The 15,445-nt window shown below is 37.7% G+C and overlaps 4 protein-coding genes across 6 annotated transcripts; 2 read left to right on the top strand and 2 right to left on the bottom strand.

Annotated features, from left to right (window-relative positions):
• The first annotated feature begins 1,772 nt into the window (after positions 1–1,772).
• On the top strand, positions 1,773–2,972 carry LOC127504784 (protein BTG1-like). Its single transcript, XM_051879795.1, has 2 exons — positions 1,773–2,280; positions 2,538–2,972. Exons 1-2 carry the CDS (start codon positions 2,163–2,165, stop codon positions 2,843–2,845), a joined length of 426 nt encoding a protein of 141 aa, XP_051735755.1. The 5' UTR covers positions 1,773–2,162; the 3' UTR covers positions 2,846–2,972.
• Positions 2,973–6,350: 3,378 nt separating this feature from the next.
• Positions 6,351–9,281, top strand: ognb (osteoglycin, paralog b). The gene is made up of 6 exons (XM_051879782.1): positions 6,351–6,664; positions 6,995–7,079; positions 7,167–7,331; positions 8,261–8,463; positions 8,551–8,643; positions 8,728–9,281. The coding sequence occupies exons 1-6, from the start codon at positions 6,371–6,373 to the stop codon at positions 8,896–8,898; spliced, it is 1,011 nt and encodes a 336-aa protein (XP_051735742.1). The 5' UTR covers positions 6,351–6,370; the 3' UTR covers positions 8,899–9,281.
• A 1,391-nt stretch (positions 9,282–10,672) lies between these two features.
• LOC127504786 (small integral membrane protein 4) lies at positions 10,673–11,490 on the bottom strand. Its single transcript, XM_051879799.1, has 2 exons — positions 11,337–11,490; positions 10,673–11,048 (listed from the first exon to the last, which is right to left on the bottom strand). The coding sequence occupies exons 1-2, from the start codon at positions 11,488–11,490 to the stop codon at positions 10,924–10,926; spliced, it is 279 nt and encodes a 92-aa protein (XP_051735759.1). The 3' UTR covers positions 10,673–10,923.
• A 416-nt stretch (positions 11,491–11,906) lies between these two features.
• Positions 11,907–15,300, bottom strand: kctd6b (potassium channel tetramerization domain containing 6b). Of its 3 annotated transcripts, XM_051879788.1 has the most exons (4): positions 14,923–15,300; positions 14,699–14,742; positions 14,394–14,484; positions 11,907–13,010 (listed from the first exon to the last, which is right to left on the bottom strand). In XM_051879788.1, exons 3-4 carry the CDS (start codon positions 14,418–14,420, stop codon positions 12,324–12,326), a joined length of 714 nt encoding a protein of 237 aa, XP_051735748.1. In that variant the 5' UTR covers positions 14,421–14,484; positions 14,699–14,742; positions 14,923–15,300; the 3' UTR covers positions 11,907–12,323. The 3 variants fall into 3 exon arrangements, with proteins under 3 accessions (XP_051735748.1, XP_051735749.1, XP_051735750.1); XM_051879789.1 differs by lacking the exon at positions 14,699–14,742; XM_051879790.1 differs by lacking the exon at positions 14,923–15,300 and having other exon boundaries at positions 14,394–14,909.
• Positions 15,301–15,445: the final 145 nt, after the last annotated feature.

Raw genomic sequence — 15,445 nt, forward strand, 5'->3', positions numbered from 1 at the left:
AACGTCTCTTAACACGTGACTGTTGATTTGTCAAGCGATGGCGCTAGAGAAGCGCACTACCTCTGTAAAAGCTGGTCTAAAACTAGATTAAAACCACAAGTAAACTGATTGAGAAATGTCTCTTAACACGTGACTGTTGATTTGTCAAGCGATGGCGCTAGAGAAGCGCACTACCTCTGTAAAAGCTGGTCTAAAACTAGATTAAAACCACAAGTAAACTGATTGAGAAATGTCTCTTAACACGTGACTGTTGATTTGTCAAGCGATGGCGCTAGAGAAGCGCACTACCTCTGTAAAAGCTGGTCTAAAACTAGATAAAAACCACAAGTAAACTGATTGAGAAACGTCTCTTAACACGTGACCGTTGATTTGTCAAGCGATGGCGCTAGAGAAGCGCACTACCTCTGTAAAAGCTGGTCTAAAACTAGATTAAAACCACAAGTAAACTGATTGAGAAACGTCTCTTAACACGTGACCGTTGATTTGTCAAGCGATGGCGCTAGAGAAGCGCACTACCTCTGTAAAAGCTGGTCTAAAACTAGATTAAAACCACAAGTAAACTGATTGAGAAATGTCTCTTAACACGTGACTGTTGATTTGTCAAGCGATGGCGCTAGAGAAGCGCACTACCTCTGTAAAAGCTGGTCTAAAACTAGATTAAAACCACAAGTAAACTGATTGAGAAACGTCTCTTAACACGTGACCGTTGATTTGTCAAGCGATGGCGCTAGAGAAGCGCACTACCTCTGTAAAAGCTGGTCTAAAACTAGATTAAAACCACAAGTAAACTGATTGAGAAACGTCTCTTAACACGTGACCGTTGATTTGTCAAGCGATGGCGCTAGAGAAGCGCACTACCTCTGTAAAAGCTGGTCTAAAACTAGATAAAAACCACAAGTAAACTGATTGAGAAACGTCTCTTAACACGTGACCGTTGATTTGTCAAGCGATGGCGCTAGAGAAGCGCACTACCTCTGTAAAAGCTGGTCTAAAACTAGATTAAAACCACAAGTAAACTGATTGAGAAACGTCTCTTAACACGTGACCGTTGATTTGTCAAGCGATGGCGCTAGAGAAGCGCACTACCTCTGTAAAAGCTGGTCTAAAACTAGATTAAAACCACAAGTAAACTGATTGAGAAATGTCTCTTAACACGTGACTGTTGATTTGTCAAGCGATGGCGCTAGAGAAGCGCACTACCTCTGTAAAAGCTGGTCTAAAACTAGATTAAAACCACAAGTAAACTGATTGAGAAACGTCTCTTAACACGTGACCGTTGATTTGTCAAGCGATGGCGCTAGAGAAGCGCACTACCTCTGTAAAAGCTGGTCTAAAACTAGATTAAAACCACAAGTAAACTGATTGAGAAATGTCTCTTAACACGTGACTGTTGATTTGTCAAGCGATGGCGCTAGAGAAGCGCACTACCTCTGTAAAAGCTGGTCTAAAACTAGATTAAAACCACAAGTAAACTGATTGAGAAACGTCTCTTAACACGTGACCGTTGATTTGTCAAGCGATGGCGCTAGAGAAGCGCACTACCTCTGTAAAAGCTGGTCTAAAACTAGATTAAAACCACAAGTAAACTGATTGAGAAACGTCTCTTAACACGTGACCGTTGATTTGTCAAGCGATGGCGCTAGAGAAGCGCACTACCTCTGTAAAAGCTGGTCTAAAACTAGATTAAAACCACAAGTAAACTGATTGAGAAACGTCTCTTAACACGTGACCGTTGATTTGTCAAGCGATGGCGCTAGAGAAGCGCACTACCTCTGTAAAAGCTGGTCTAAAACTAGATTAAAACCACAAGTAAACTGATTGAGAAACGTCTCTTAACACGTGACTGTTGATTTGTCAAGCGATGGCGCTAGAGAAGCGCGCTAATTCTGCCCTGTGACGTAATTGAATGGAAGTTCTTCTTCAGATTTACTCTCAGAAATATTTGTGCGTCCTGCAAAGAATTCATGTAGCTAATATTCCAGTTTAAATTGAATGTCCGTTTTAGTCAGTCGGTATTTATTATTAAAACGAAATCAGTAGGTGTTTTTTTTTTAGCGTTTTGTGTCGTTGAAAACGTACAGGCGAGTTATTCACAATTTTGTTATTAGGGCCTTTTCGGCACTCATTTTTTTCGTGAAGAACATACGCTCGCTGAAAACGGGATGAAAACAGAGGTGTCAGTCGCTGCTACATTCATCAGCGGTTTACTGAGCAGCAGCGTCTCTCTCACTGGAGATCAGCTGCAGCTCTTCACTCACACACTCACTGACGCGCTACTAGGTGAGAGAAGAGGATGTGTGTGGGCTGACCTGCTTTACTTTACTGAGTGTTCATACGCCTCCGCTATCCTTTTTTTTAATTGTATTTAACATCTTGACATAATTTTTTTAAATTAAAATATTATTTTTTTTAAACATAGATCCCATCAGTAACATTATTTTGAATAATCTAGTATTATTTTTTATGACAAATATTAATAAAATGCTTTAAAATTATTTTAAAGTTTCCATATGCAGTTTGATATGTCTCTCTTTTAGAGCACTATCGGCACCATTGGTTTCCTCATGCTCCCTGCAGAGGCTCTGGCTACAGATGTTTACGGATCAACCATAAAATGGACCCTCTCATAGGAAAAGCAGCCTCTGCTGTTGGACTTACACAAGAGCAGCTTTTCTCATCACTTCCAATAGAGCTGACCCTGTGGGTGGACCCTTCCGAGGTGTCCTATCGGATTGGTGAGGATGGATCCATCTGTTCTCTCTACAAGTCCTTAGTGATAGGGCCTAAAAGTGCCTCCTCAGCAGATACATCAGCCCACAGGAAGGAGAAACTGAAAACCAGATGATTGAATTGATTAAAAGGGTTCAACAAAATGGAAGGGTCTCTGTTTTGAGAGATTTTGAAACCCTCTCTCTATGTAAATTCTGCACTTGTTTAAAACATTAAAGGAGTAACTGAATGTGCAACATAAATGGTGCATGCATTCTACAAGCACAAAGATCATGATGATTTCATTTTGGTTTGTGGACAATGTGTAGTCTTTTAATCTGAAATTGTATGATGAAAACACTCACATTTTATTCTTGAAGATATGAGTACCACTTTTCCCCAAATATGACAAATGAAAAATATTTTAAAAACTGAATATTAAGGGGAACAGCACAATTTGTGTAAAAATAAATTCGATTTTTTGATTAGTAGGCCCCCGATCCCAAACCCACTCCATGAAGCTCCCGCCACACAGATTTTGTGCGGATATTAATGCCAGTGGAAATTTGGAACTCTTCAGCTATGGAATCAGCGTTGGTGACTTTTACGTACCACGCGCCTCAGCACTCAGTGTCCCCGCTCTGTGACTTTACGTGGTCTTCCGCGTCATGGCTGAGTTGATGCTGTTCCTAAATGCTTCCACTTTCCAATAATACCACTTACAGTTGACCATGGAATATCTAGCAGGGATAAAATCTCACAAACTGCCTTGCTGCAAAGGTGGCATCCTATCACAGTACCACAAGCGAATTCACTGAGCTCTTCAGACGACCTGTTTTTTTACAGACTGCATGGTGCTTGATTATAATAATTAAGAGGTGTGTCCCAATACTTTTGACCATATATTGCACTTCTGACATCATATTTTTAGTAACACTTATGTACATACTTATTCTATTTAATCACGTTTTATAAAATAAAAATATTATACATAAAACTTAGATGAAAATGAGAAATGTTCACTTGGCAACTAACTGAAACCTAACTTAAAGGGTTAGTTCACCCAAAAATGAAATTTCTGTCATTAAAGCTGCAGTAAGTCCATAGGATTTGCCTCTTTGTCGCCATCTCTGTTTGAAACCTGCAATTGCAGTGATTTGCGGAATTATCATCTTCACGTGGGTTGTGGTTCGGCACGGCTCCTCAGCGCGGATGAATCTAATGTTTTGAGGCGTGACAACGCAGCAGTGTGGATCTTCACTGTACATCGTAAATGCTACGTCTTGTATGTACGTCCAAATTAAGAAGTTTCACCGGAAAATGTCATCTGAAGAAGTAAGTAACATGTCATCCACTTTTGTTCTGACCAACTGAAAAATATTTTACAATAAATCGCGCAACCAGTGGTGCACATTATTATTTGTTATACTTTGTTCTCGAATTGTTAATGTTAAAAACTTCGACATTGCGTGACTATGTGTATGTAGTGTGTATTATAGTTATCCATAACTGTATGGATTAAGCGAAAATGTGTGCTACTGCTACCTTATTACCCAATGAACCATTGAAATATCTTATCTGTCCAGCAGAAAAATAGCCATCTCTGCGTCCGTTTTTTGGTCACGCCAACTTTCAAAAGCCTTGCCGACATTTATTCTTGTTTTCGCATGGACCCGGTCTCTTTCCCTTTTTTACTGTATGCTCTCCGTAGTCCACACTCCGCAGTGTGGTAAAAATTCTTTTACTTTTTTACCACAGTTGTCGATGATGATTGTCGTTTTGAACTTTCTGGATTACAAGCCACCATGTCAAGTTTAAATACATTCCAGCTGCTGTGAGAAAAGGCTACAAATGATGCGCCACCAGCAGCATCCACACATACGATATAGCCAGGACTTCTCCTTTCTGTTACAGACGTGACAATGACGCAAAGACAAACGTCAGCAAACTCGTATTTCCCGCGAAATCCTACCAGTGTCACTGAATCGAGCTAAGGTAAGGAGATCGTTTTGAACACTGATGGGTTATCTACTTTAATAATAATTTATTTTGGATTATTTTTAACCCAAAAAAGTTACGGACAGCAGCTTTAATTACTCACCCTCAAGTCTTTTGTTCATCTTCGGAACACAAATTAAGGTATTTTTGATGAAATCTGAGAGGTATATGACTCGTCTATAGACAGCAATATAATCAACGCTTTCAAGTCATTAAAACAGCCGACGTGACTGCAGTGGTTCAACTTTAATTTTATGAAGTGACGAGAATACTTTTTGTGCGCAAAAACAAAACAAAAATAACGACTTTATTTAACAATCTCTTCTCTTCCCTGTCATTATCCTTACGCAGCTGACGCAGTAAGCACAGCGAAGTCTTCCGTGTTTATGTCCGAATGCCGGCTCACTATTGGCCAAAGCTGCACATGTGACGCATGCGTGTGATGCTGGCGCAGGAGCCGGCCAATAATGAGTCGGCGTTCTGATGTAGAACCTGGACGCGCTGGATGTTAATAACAGAGCATGACACAGGAGAGAAGATATTTTTGAATAAAGTCGATATTTTTGTTTTGTTTTTTTTTGTTCAGTTGGTAGAGCTGCAGGCAAACCATGCAGAATAATATCCGGACTTTGCTGCAAAGATGCTTTGCCTTTAATAATAATTTTGCTGATCTTTTTTTTTATCTGTATATTAAACTGTCCAGTCTGTCTAGGCTTCATCATACGTCCCATCGGGTTAAGTAACGGCACCCAGAGGGAGGTTGAGGAAGTGTGTTTTAAAAGTCTTGGAATGCATTTGTTTGAACACCTGGTTAATTCTGCTCCCAGGTTATCTCATGCCTCTGATGAAAACAAGCAGTACTCCAAAAGTACTCAAAACCCAGCAGATCGCTGTTAAAGCCATCAGATCTGTCTCGATTTATAGAGATTATAAAGGTGAAGTTATGTATATCGTTCAGCATGGCAACTGAATGATGTTTGAAATATATTTCACAGCACTTTGTCATGCATTTGCGGTTTAAAGACAATATTATTTCTCTTGCCAAAATCAGGAATTCTTTTTTGGCTTAATCAAAAACAGGGGGACAGAAGTTTATTCCCTCTTCTCTCAGTCCCATCCCCTGATATACCTTCCAAACAAACAGCTGCATTTCTAACAATAAAGCGTTTGAATGTCACATAGAGATGGACAACACACTCTTTTCATAATCTTAACTCACATGACATTAATCGATTGCTTTTTTTGAGTTTGCAAGTTCACCATGTTCAAAAATGCTGTCCAAGATTCCTGAACTAATAATAATTTCCTGTTGAACTCCATCCTTTATTTCCATAGCCAGCACTGTTCATTCTCCCCTATATTTTCCCTTTATTTTTCCACAGTGTTCCCTGAAAATGTCTCATTATATCACTAAAGGGAGGAACAGGTCTTAAAGTTATTGTAAGATCATGTTTATTCACAAGAAGACAGCAAAATAAATCAGTTTCAAAGTGTTTTTATCCACTTTACTCACTTTAAGCACAATTTCAAAACACAAGCACATGGACATAAAATGGATTATAGTAATCAATACATCTTCACTACAGTTTATATTGGCAGGAATGGGGGCGAGTGATTCGTTAAATAACCTTCCGACAGCACAGAGTGGGTTAAGGCCAGTTTCATGAATTGTTTTTTAATGGTCCACAGGCAGTCACTGCAGAGAAGCTCTGTAAAGGTCTCATTTTACTCAGGCTGTGACACACTGCGCTGCTCTTCACACAGGACAAGAACTGTTTCTCCTCCAAAGATGATGGATCTCAGGATTTTACTCTTTTTCGTGACCGTGCCGTGGATATTTTGTGAAACAGCAAGAACCAGTAAAGTGGTACCTAGACACAAAGGGGTTTTGAAAATAGTAGATGATGAAGACTTAATCTCAGAGAGTAGAGTTGTCATGGAAGCCAAGAAACCAAAGGTACGACAATTTAATGCTGATAATGCATTTGTATACAGAAATTTGTAAAAATAGTGATATTAAAATAGAATTTTGCTTAGGATATTGATGTTTTTGATGGCTAAAACGAATATATATAGAATGCCAGATATCATAAATCTGTTCCAAGAAAGGTATGCAATGGAAAACCTGTTAAATCCATAATGGGATTGTGTCCAATGGAAAACAGCGTAATCGGCAAGTTATCTGGGAACTCATGAGCACATTGAAAGGCAAAATAGCATGCGAACCGGTTGAACCCATTGATTTTGAGAGGAAACAAAATAATTCTTGGCATCTGCTTTACTATAGAAAAAGGTCATTCTTAACCCAGACTATGATAGTCCAGCTGATACAGATGATGAAAGTCCAGGAGCAGACGATAAAGAGGAAATGGGTATTTATTCTTTACTTTAATTTTGCATTCATTTAATTAAAAATAATATTTGAGCCTCTTTGTTTTTATTTTCATTTTATTTTTCAGAACTTCCTACTTGCCTGATGTGTGTGTGTCTAACTGGATCGGTGTATTGTGAGGAGGTTTCTCCTGACATGACAGCAGTTCCACCACTGCCAAAGGAAACGGCTTACCTCTATGCGCGCTTCAACAAAATCACTAAAATAACAAACAGAGACTTTGCTGATGTTGGTATGGAATGCTAGAATGTTTTTTGGGTGTGTCCGCCAATTACACAATGTGTAATGATTGGAACCGGATCAATGTAATCAGAGCAACTGAGTGAAATTTTCCTTGAGACCAACAGAACTGAGAAAGGTCCCTTAGAGCCACTGGTATAGAAGGGGAGACAAATCTAGAAGTTTTTGTGCATTTAAAGAGATAGTTCACCCAAAAATGAAAATTCTGTCATCATTTACTCACCCTCATGTTGTTCCAAACCCCTGCGACTTTCTTTCTTTGGACATTTGGACTTTATTAAAAATAAAGGTTCACGAGTTCACACTTATATATAATCAGAAATATAGTATAGAATATGAGTATTTGCCGTGCTGTCCGAGGAGAGGGCACCGAGCTCGGAATTTGGCCTGAACGCAGAGCACTCCCCCAATCCCTGGCTGGGATAGGAATAATCGAGAGTGAGGAGTTGGGGTGGAGGAGGGATGCTGGAAAAAATATCATGGAACAAAGGTAAAATGGCTCTATATATACAAGCCTCCTCTCGCACTGATTGGGAAGATTATCTGAACGTGCTCCTCCCAAAGTAAAACATAATTTCTTTATTGGCATCTATGGTTCAATACAGAACTTTAAACATCCATGGAACCATTTCATTGCATAAAAGGGTTCTTCAGATTATTAAAATGTTCATCACACTAAGAAAGCATCTTTTTAGAACTGTCAACTGAAAGGTTTATTGGGGAACCTAAAATGGCATCACTCAAAAAATGGAACCTTTATTTTTAAGAGTGCATGGACAAAAGCCACAGAAGTCATACAGTTTTGGAATGGCATGAGGGTGAGTAAATGATGACGATGATGATGAAGTTGTACCCCAATGGTAATGTCAAAATGTGTAAATATAGGCTACCCATGGTTCATCATATTATGTTTCTTTACAGCCACGCTGAGAAGAATTGACCTGTCTGGCAACCTCATCTCTGAGATAGAAGATGGAGCGTTTTCAAAACTCAATCAGCTTGAGGAACTAACACTCGCTGAGAACAAGCTGGTCAAACTGCCAATGCTACCAGCCAAACTTGTGTCTCTCAATGTCAATCACAATCTACTTAAAACAAAAGGAGTGAAAGCAAACATTTTCAAGGTAAAAGTGAACAAAAGAAAGAATCTTAAATCTTATTGATAGAATTTTGTCTTACTCATTGTGGCTGGCTTCCATCTTTTGCATTAGAAACTCAGCAAGCTGTCATACCTGTACCTTGGAGACAACGGGTTGGAGGCCGTCCCACTGCTTCCGGAAAGTCTGCGTGTGGTTCATCTACATGTACGGCCATCTCTGTAGTCTCAATATATTTATACTGTAGTATTTAGTGTGTCCCTATATGAATACTTTTAAAATGGTTTTCAGAACAACAACATAACGTCACTGACGGATGACACGTTCTGCAAAGGAAACAACACGCACTACATCAGGTACAACATGCAGGAAGTTCGGCTCGATGGAAACCCGCTAACCCTGGCTCAACATCCCAACAGCTTCATCTGTTTGAGAGCTCTACCAATTGGACACTACAAGTAATTTGCTGAGAAGAAGAAAATGTTCCTTGAGCCATCGTCCAACTGGCAACTGCAGTTGTAATGTTAAACAGCACATTCACAAAGATTTAACAGTGTAATAAAGAATATTGACTTTTAAGACTTTTCAGTGCATCACGCATTTAGATGTTTAAGATCATTTAGATAATTTGTAAGACACATATACAGGCAATAACAAGTATTTTCTTGACTCTCCTTCAGTGTAATCATTTTGTTATATTTTTGTTCAAGATTTTGAAAGTAAAAGTTGCAAAATAAGTAAAATGTGAGGCAATAAATGTCTATAAATCTAAACTGGGAAAATGATATTCAGTGGGATTTTTACTGACATCCATTGCTGGTAAATAAATTCATTTTGGACCAACAGACTTTGCTGGATTTTATCTTCATAAACTTAACACAAAGTATATACCCTACAACTGACCATAATTTTTCTGCCACAGCTAAGTAGAAAAAAAAAAAAAAAAGATTCTGTAAGTCACAATAATGAGAATCTTTCATAATTATGGCTTAGCTTCTCATTATATTGATAACATTTTTCATAATAATGACTTTTCTCATAATTGACTTAACATCGCATAGTAATAAGAAAGTAAGTCAATACAAGAAAGTTTGTCATTAAGTCATTATTATGAGTAAGTTTCTCTTTATTATGGGAAGTCATTCGATTTTTTTCTAATTTTTATGACATTAACTTAAGTTTTTAAGTTAAAGTTTTTTCTTTTTATGAGATAAGCAAAAATTAAACAAGAACGTTTCTCATTATTATGAGATGTTAAATGTAGGGTAGGCAATTTTTTTATAAACACTTTTTGTTATACTGGTTGAAACTCTCTTCACATCCTGATAGCAATCAATAATTGAAGTGGTCTAAATATTAAATGTACATATATCTTCTGTGGAAGTCTCAGGAGCAAAAAATGTTCATCCAATCATTTCATTCGGTTCGACATCACACGTCATCAGCGTGTTCTGTGAGGCTATGCAGAGTTGTAGACAGACAGTCACCAAGCACCACAAACAAACAGCAGCCGCCTTTTACAGTTCCTCCTAAATCAAAACAACAAGCTTATACTGCGTTCACGCCATGTCGTAACCGTAATTACGAGATGGCAACCCCTGACATTCTACCCAGAGCTGCTCACGTACTCAGACTCTGATTTATGCGTTTCTATGTCAACACTAAAAATGCCAAAATTAATCTGCAGCAGTCAGGTGGTACAAGTAAGAGCTCTAAGTTATTTACATTCATTATTATTGTAATGTTATGTGCTTTGAGACATGAGGTAATTTAACGCCATCTCCTGTGACGCTTTGCAGACTCTGTGTTGTGTGCATTCATGTGTTTTGGAGGAGGTGTGGCTTTGGAGACGCTCTGAAAGTAGGGTGGGATCGCATGCTTTCAAAGCTAACTTGCTATTGTTAGCCTCGCCAAAATTACCTACCCTACCTTTAAGTCATTATTATGAGAATGTTTAAGAGAATGTTTGACATACATTTTTTCATGACAAGACACTAAATTATTAGATTTTTTTCTGTATTTAAGATATTAACTCGTGATTTTTTTTTATTATTTTGAGATACTAAGCCATAATTACAAGAAAGTTTCTCATTATTATATGCTAAGTCATTATTATGAGAGCGTTTCTCAAAATAATAAGTCACTAACTCGTAGTTATGATATTCATTTCTCATTATTATGACTTACAAAAAAATATTTTTACTCATCTGTAATAAAAACAGGCTTCCAAAGTGCATTAGTTTGAATCACAGAACAGACAATTTTTATTGCGTAAATAACCATTTTTATCTCTTAGTCAATACAAAAATTGCCACCTTCCTCACAGAAACACACTGACAGTCTTTTGCACATCATCTGTCCTCAATTACGCAGTCCCTGTCACTGCTGCCTTACAATTGATGTATATTAGTATCCCCATTTCTGAATTATATCAAAAGTGTGTTAGTGTGCAAAAGTGTCAAAACGTTTTTGGTTTCAGTCTCCTCATCATGATGATGATCGTGTATTTCCAGTGTGTTCTAATTTGGCTTCAGACTCTGTGAGCACACTCAAGCCCCCATCAATCTTGTGCTGGTATTCCCTCTCCGATTGTTTTCTTCTGTAGACATCATCTGTGGAGGCAGAAAATAATGTAAACACTTATCCATAACAATCACCAATACAGAATTAACAGTGATTCATATACGCTTACATAAATATATGGTATTTATTATTAGTCAACTGTGTACCACCGTTGTACCTTAAGTAAATGATAGACATTAAAAGTTTTCCGTAAATCATCATTCACGTTGGATTAGCACAAGCAGTACAGTGGCAAGCCTGCGCAATGAGGACGCAGAATGATGAACAGACACGCTTCAAAGAGAGGGGCGTGTATGTGTACATAACATTTGACTTACAAAACGTTTCTCGTCCTATTCTCACGTTAATCATGATCCACTCCATGACACCCCCGATACAGAAGAACACTGGCAAAAATCTGTACGTTCCAAATCGTCTTTTTCCAGGTACAAGACTTAATATATATTTTAGGTTCCGACTTTTTCTGAACATCTCTTTCTTTCAAAACACAATTACCAGCTACACACTTCTCAAGCACAGCACGATAATATGCACTAATAAAAATGAGTTTTAATCGCTAGAATATAACATCTGATCAGTTGTGCCCTTCAACATTGATCTTGCACTTAGCGCATGTATCCACTGTGCTTGACAGAACAGGAAAACAACATGGCGGCGTAAACGTCATGGTTAGTGTGTTCTGATTGGTCCGCTGGCAGGACTCTACCAAATCTGATATAAGAGAGGGCACCGCTGAAGTAAACATTTAACTATGATATATAACAATTTAACTTTGAAAAAAGCCTCTCTATGATTTACATTTTGAATCACTCTCAGTAGATAGACTAAAATAAGACAATTGGCTCATGCTGATGCTTTTTTTCTTTCTTTTTTAAATGAAACTGATGAACAAATCAATGAAATTTATTTCTATTTACAGCATGTGGACATTTAATACTTAAAGAATGTGTTAGAAATACATGCATCTTGATGTTGCACATAGTGCACAATGTTTGACAGATTTCTCATCTGATGGAATGACTGAATACCTGAAACATATTTTCCGGTGAATCAATGTTGTTGTTTTTTTTTTTGTTGTTTTTTTTTTTTACATGGTCAAGGTGTCCATAGATTACTGAACGTTGCTTGAGTATCATCTGAATATGTATTTATATCATATATCATTTTGATGCTTTCATTTTGAACAAATCTTGAACATTTCATTCCCTTTTTCTTTTGCTTGGCCTCAACTGACAATGGAATTTCTACATATTAAATCATTGCATTGGAAACAGCAGCAACCACATTTGACATTCATAAATTTGTCAGTCTTCTACTTTATATGCTAGCCGGCAGAAAGTCCAATGATGCTCCACTGTGTTCTCGTTAGCACGCTCACTCATGTGGTGTACCCGTGTGTTTCGAATCGTGAATCCCTGTTTGGTGATGTAGTCCATGAGGTGGACCCTTAGAGACACCTCTTGATGGTGGTCACATGGTCCAAAGGTGAAAGACACCTGACAGTCTCTGGTGTCCATCATGTGTTTGTTCCACTTGGTGAAGCTGTTGGATATTCCCTCAAGCAGCGAGTGGACCTTGGTGGTTATGGTTAGTTGCGTGATAATAACCGCTACTGGGTTCGAGTACTTAGACAGCTTGCGGGTGCTGGACAACTCCACCACCTGCTCAAAAGTATCCAGTGGGTACAGAGGTTTTGGGTCATTGAGGCATTGGATTAAAGGCTCGATCTGATAGAAGTCAGCTTCTTTACGCAGAAGGTCCATCTCCATGAAGTCAACAGGAAGAGTGAGCTCGGATGTGCGCAGGAAGTTTAATATGTAGCGGAAAAGCGTCCCGTCCCGATCGATGAAGTAGTTTCCCTGAGCGTCCCGTGTGGTGGGGAAGTCGCCGCGGAACATGGCGCCCAGCATGGAATCTGGGTAACGTTGAAGAGTGGAGACAGAGGTCGTGTAGAGGTGACCTCCGACATTTAAGGTGACTGGGTGAGTCAACTAAAAGAGATGGACAATAGTGAGAAAACTTTAATGTAACTCATCACACAAATCAAAAAGTGTTTTCATTGGAGACTTTAATGTAACTAACCTGTTAATAGCGAATAAAAAAATAAATAAAAATAAAGTAGTAAAGAAAATGCTAATAACAGGTAGTGTTAAATCAAAACTTTTACCAAAAATGAAATTAAAGATAATTGAAAATAAAGTTTGGGTAATTGAAACCAATATGCTATTCAGGGTGTTGTGTTTTAAAGTTCTTTGGCAATGAGAGCCGCTCTATATTTCAACCAAATAAATTCTAATCTAGCTTCACTTTGGTCACGGTGATGTTTACCTGTTGTAGTTTATCCACGTTGGGTGCAAAAAATAGACACTGACATGGTCAAAATGCGTTATTGGAGAAGCACAAATTAAACACCAATGTTTCGGATCAACGATTTTAGTCGTCCAAAAATATTTAGGCCGAAACTGAAAAATTAATTTTTTCGGCTGAATATTTTTGGTTGCTGAAACTTTGGCACATCACTAATAACAGGATCAGGGAAAAATTTAGGAAAAGGTTCTTTCAATTCCTGCATTGAAATCTGAATCAAATTGGACAGAACTTACAGTGTGTTGAACTGGAAATAGAAAAGAATGGTTTGTTAAAATGTAGGCTTGACATTTTGCTTTAAAGTTTAAAATACTGTTAAAAGCTTAAAGTTTATGGGTCATAATTCAAAGGCTACATTATAGACATTGCAGTCAGAAAGACAGACAGACAGACAGATAGCCCATCTATCTATGGAAACTTTGACTTATTTGAATGCCAGTTATGGAAAAACCTTAGATCTGATTACTTAGAAAAAATAATCAATTCAAAACAGGCTGCAGGTCTAAACAGACATTGTTGGCTTTTGATTCAAAGAATTACAATTTCCACTTTTTTTCACAATGGCAATCTGTGACTTATGGGATCATCTAGTACAAGAAAACTGTAAAGGCCTGTTCACACCAATGATAAATACCATAACTATGAACTTTTAATAATTGTTCTAATTCTATGAGAATAGAGAAGTTCACACATAACAGCATCACCATAACAATGCAGAGGAACAATATCTTTGAAATCACTTTCAGAACAATTTCTTTCAAGCTACAGCATTGAACATTAAAAGATTGTCTTAATGAATTTGTCTTCTCTAGTTTAAAAAAACAAAAAAAAAAACAAAAAAAAACCACACTTATTTCAGTAATATGAATGTCTGAATTTCAATTGTTTTTAATTCTGCTTCTTCAAATTCAAATTGCAATACTGCATGGCACACAACTCTGGCTAATAACAATATACTTCAACTATAATAACAATAACTTAAGTTAAATATTCCTCCACATACATACCCTATGCCCCCAGTCCCCATTATCCATTTGATATGGATAGGTAGACCGCTCTGACCCACAGAAGAAGTTCGGATACTATGCTTGATTACACCTGCAAAAAAGACACTTATTAGCCACACATTAAGGCACATAAATATACAGACCCACTTAAAGGTCTCTGAATGTTTTCTGAGACAACAATGACGCGCACAATAAAACAAATTATGTATTTCTGTGTGAGGAAGCTCAATGAATTAGATGCTCAATAGCATGCTAGCTGTTTTGGTAAGACAAGTAAACAGGTTTTCTGCAACGTAATTACTTACTGTTTAGAAGAGTTAAGAACGTCCAGCGATTGTACCTGCTGTACCTAACATTAAAACATGAACATGTTTCAATAAAATGAAACGTTTTTACTATGGACCTTTGCTAGCCAGCTACCATAATATACAGCTAGCTCCCTGCTAACTACTAATGTAACGGTGACGTAAATTAATAAAATAAAGGATTTTCCTGACAGTCATACTGTGCGGGATAACCTCATCCTTACCCGTCTCCAGAGCTGAGGGGTTTAATCGTCGGGATTGCGGCTATACAGGACACCGACTGTTAGCTGCTCAAAGACGACAATACAGCTGCCGCACTGTCACGTGACCTACACTAGCGTACATTACGGCACATTAAATGCAATTCTAGATTGTCTCTTAAGGCTGGAGATAAAATGTTGCTTTGCACTAATATAACAACTACAGAATTTCACAAGAACTTTTTGGACATGGCAAATCATAGTTTATTGGACATGTGCCATAGTAACAGAGCTACTGATGAAATGCTGCAATGATGCTATAGGGGCCCACAGCAATTCAAGCAGGATAATTGTAGTAACTTATATATAATTAATACATATAAATTAAATAAATTTAAATTTATACGTATTTTAATAAATATGAATTATCTAAAATTTAAATGTAAACTATTCAATGCATGTTTCTTCTAATGAATCCACAGTTTGTAGTGCAAGTAAAATTAATGTTTTAATCCTTATTTTAATATTTAAATCCAACTCCTCCACC

This window comes from Ctenopharyngodon idella, chromosome 22, assembly GCF_019924925.1.
Source record: "Ctenopharyngodon idella isolate HZGC_01 chromosome 22, HZGC01, whole genome shotgun sequence".
Classification (NCBI taxonomy): Eukaryota; Metazoa; Chordata; class Actinopteri; order Cypriniformes; family Xenocyprididae; genus Ctenopharyngodon; species Ctenopharyngodon idella.

What these genes read in the sequence shown, in the direction of transcription:
- LOC127504784 (XM_051879795.1), top strand. Translation starts at nt 2,163, where the DNA reads ATGAAAACAGAGGTGTCAGTCGCTGCTACATTCATCAGCGGTTTACTG. An exon ending in ACTCACTGACGCGCTACTAG is followed by an intron (nt 2,281 to 2,537) that starts GTGAGAGAAGAG and finishes TCTCTCTTTTAG; the next exon opens with AGCACTATCGGCACCATTGG.
- ognb (XM_051879782.1), top strand. Translation starts at nt 6,371, where the DNA reads ATGAATTGTTTTTTAATGGTCCACAGGCAGTCACTGCAGAGAAGCTCT. An exon ending in TGGAAGCCAAGAAACCAAAG is followed by an intron (nt 6,665 to 6,994) that starts GTACGACAATTT and finishes GCTTTACTATAG; the next exon opens with AAAAAGGTCATTCTTAACCC. An exon ending in TGCGTGTGGTTCATCTACAT is followed by an intron (nt 8,644 to 8,727) that starts GTACGGCCATCT and finishes AATGGTTTTCAG; the next exon opens with AACAACAACATAACGTCACT.
- LOC127504786 (XM_051879799.1), bottom strand. Translation starts at nt 11,490, where the DNA reads ATGTTCAGAAAAAGTCGGAACCTAAAATATATATTAAGTCTTGTACCT. An exon ending in AATAGGACGAGAAACGTTTT is followed by an intron (nt 11,049 to 11,336) that starts GTAAGTCAAATG and finishes CTGCCTCCACAG; the next exon opens with ATGATGTCTACAGAAGAAAA.
- kctd6b (XM_051879789.1), bottom strand. Translation starts at nt 14,420, where the DNA reads ATGGATAATGGGGACTGGGGGCATAGG. An exon ending in ATGGGGACTGGGGGCATAGG is followed by an intron (nt 13,011 to 14,393) that starts GTATGTATGTGG and finishes CATCTCTTTTAG; the next exon opens with TTGACTCACCCAGTCACCTT.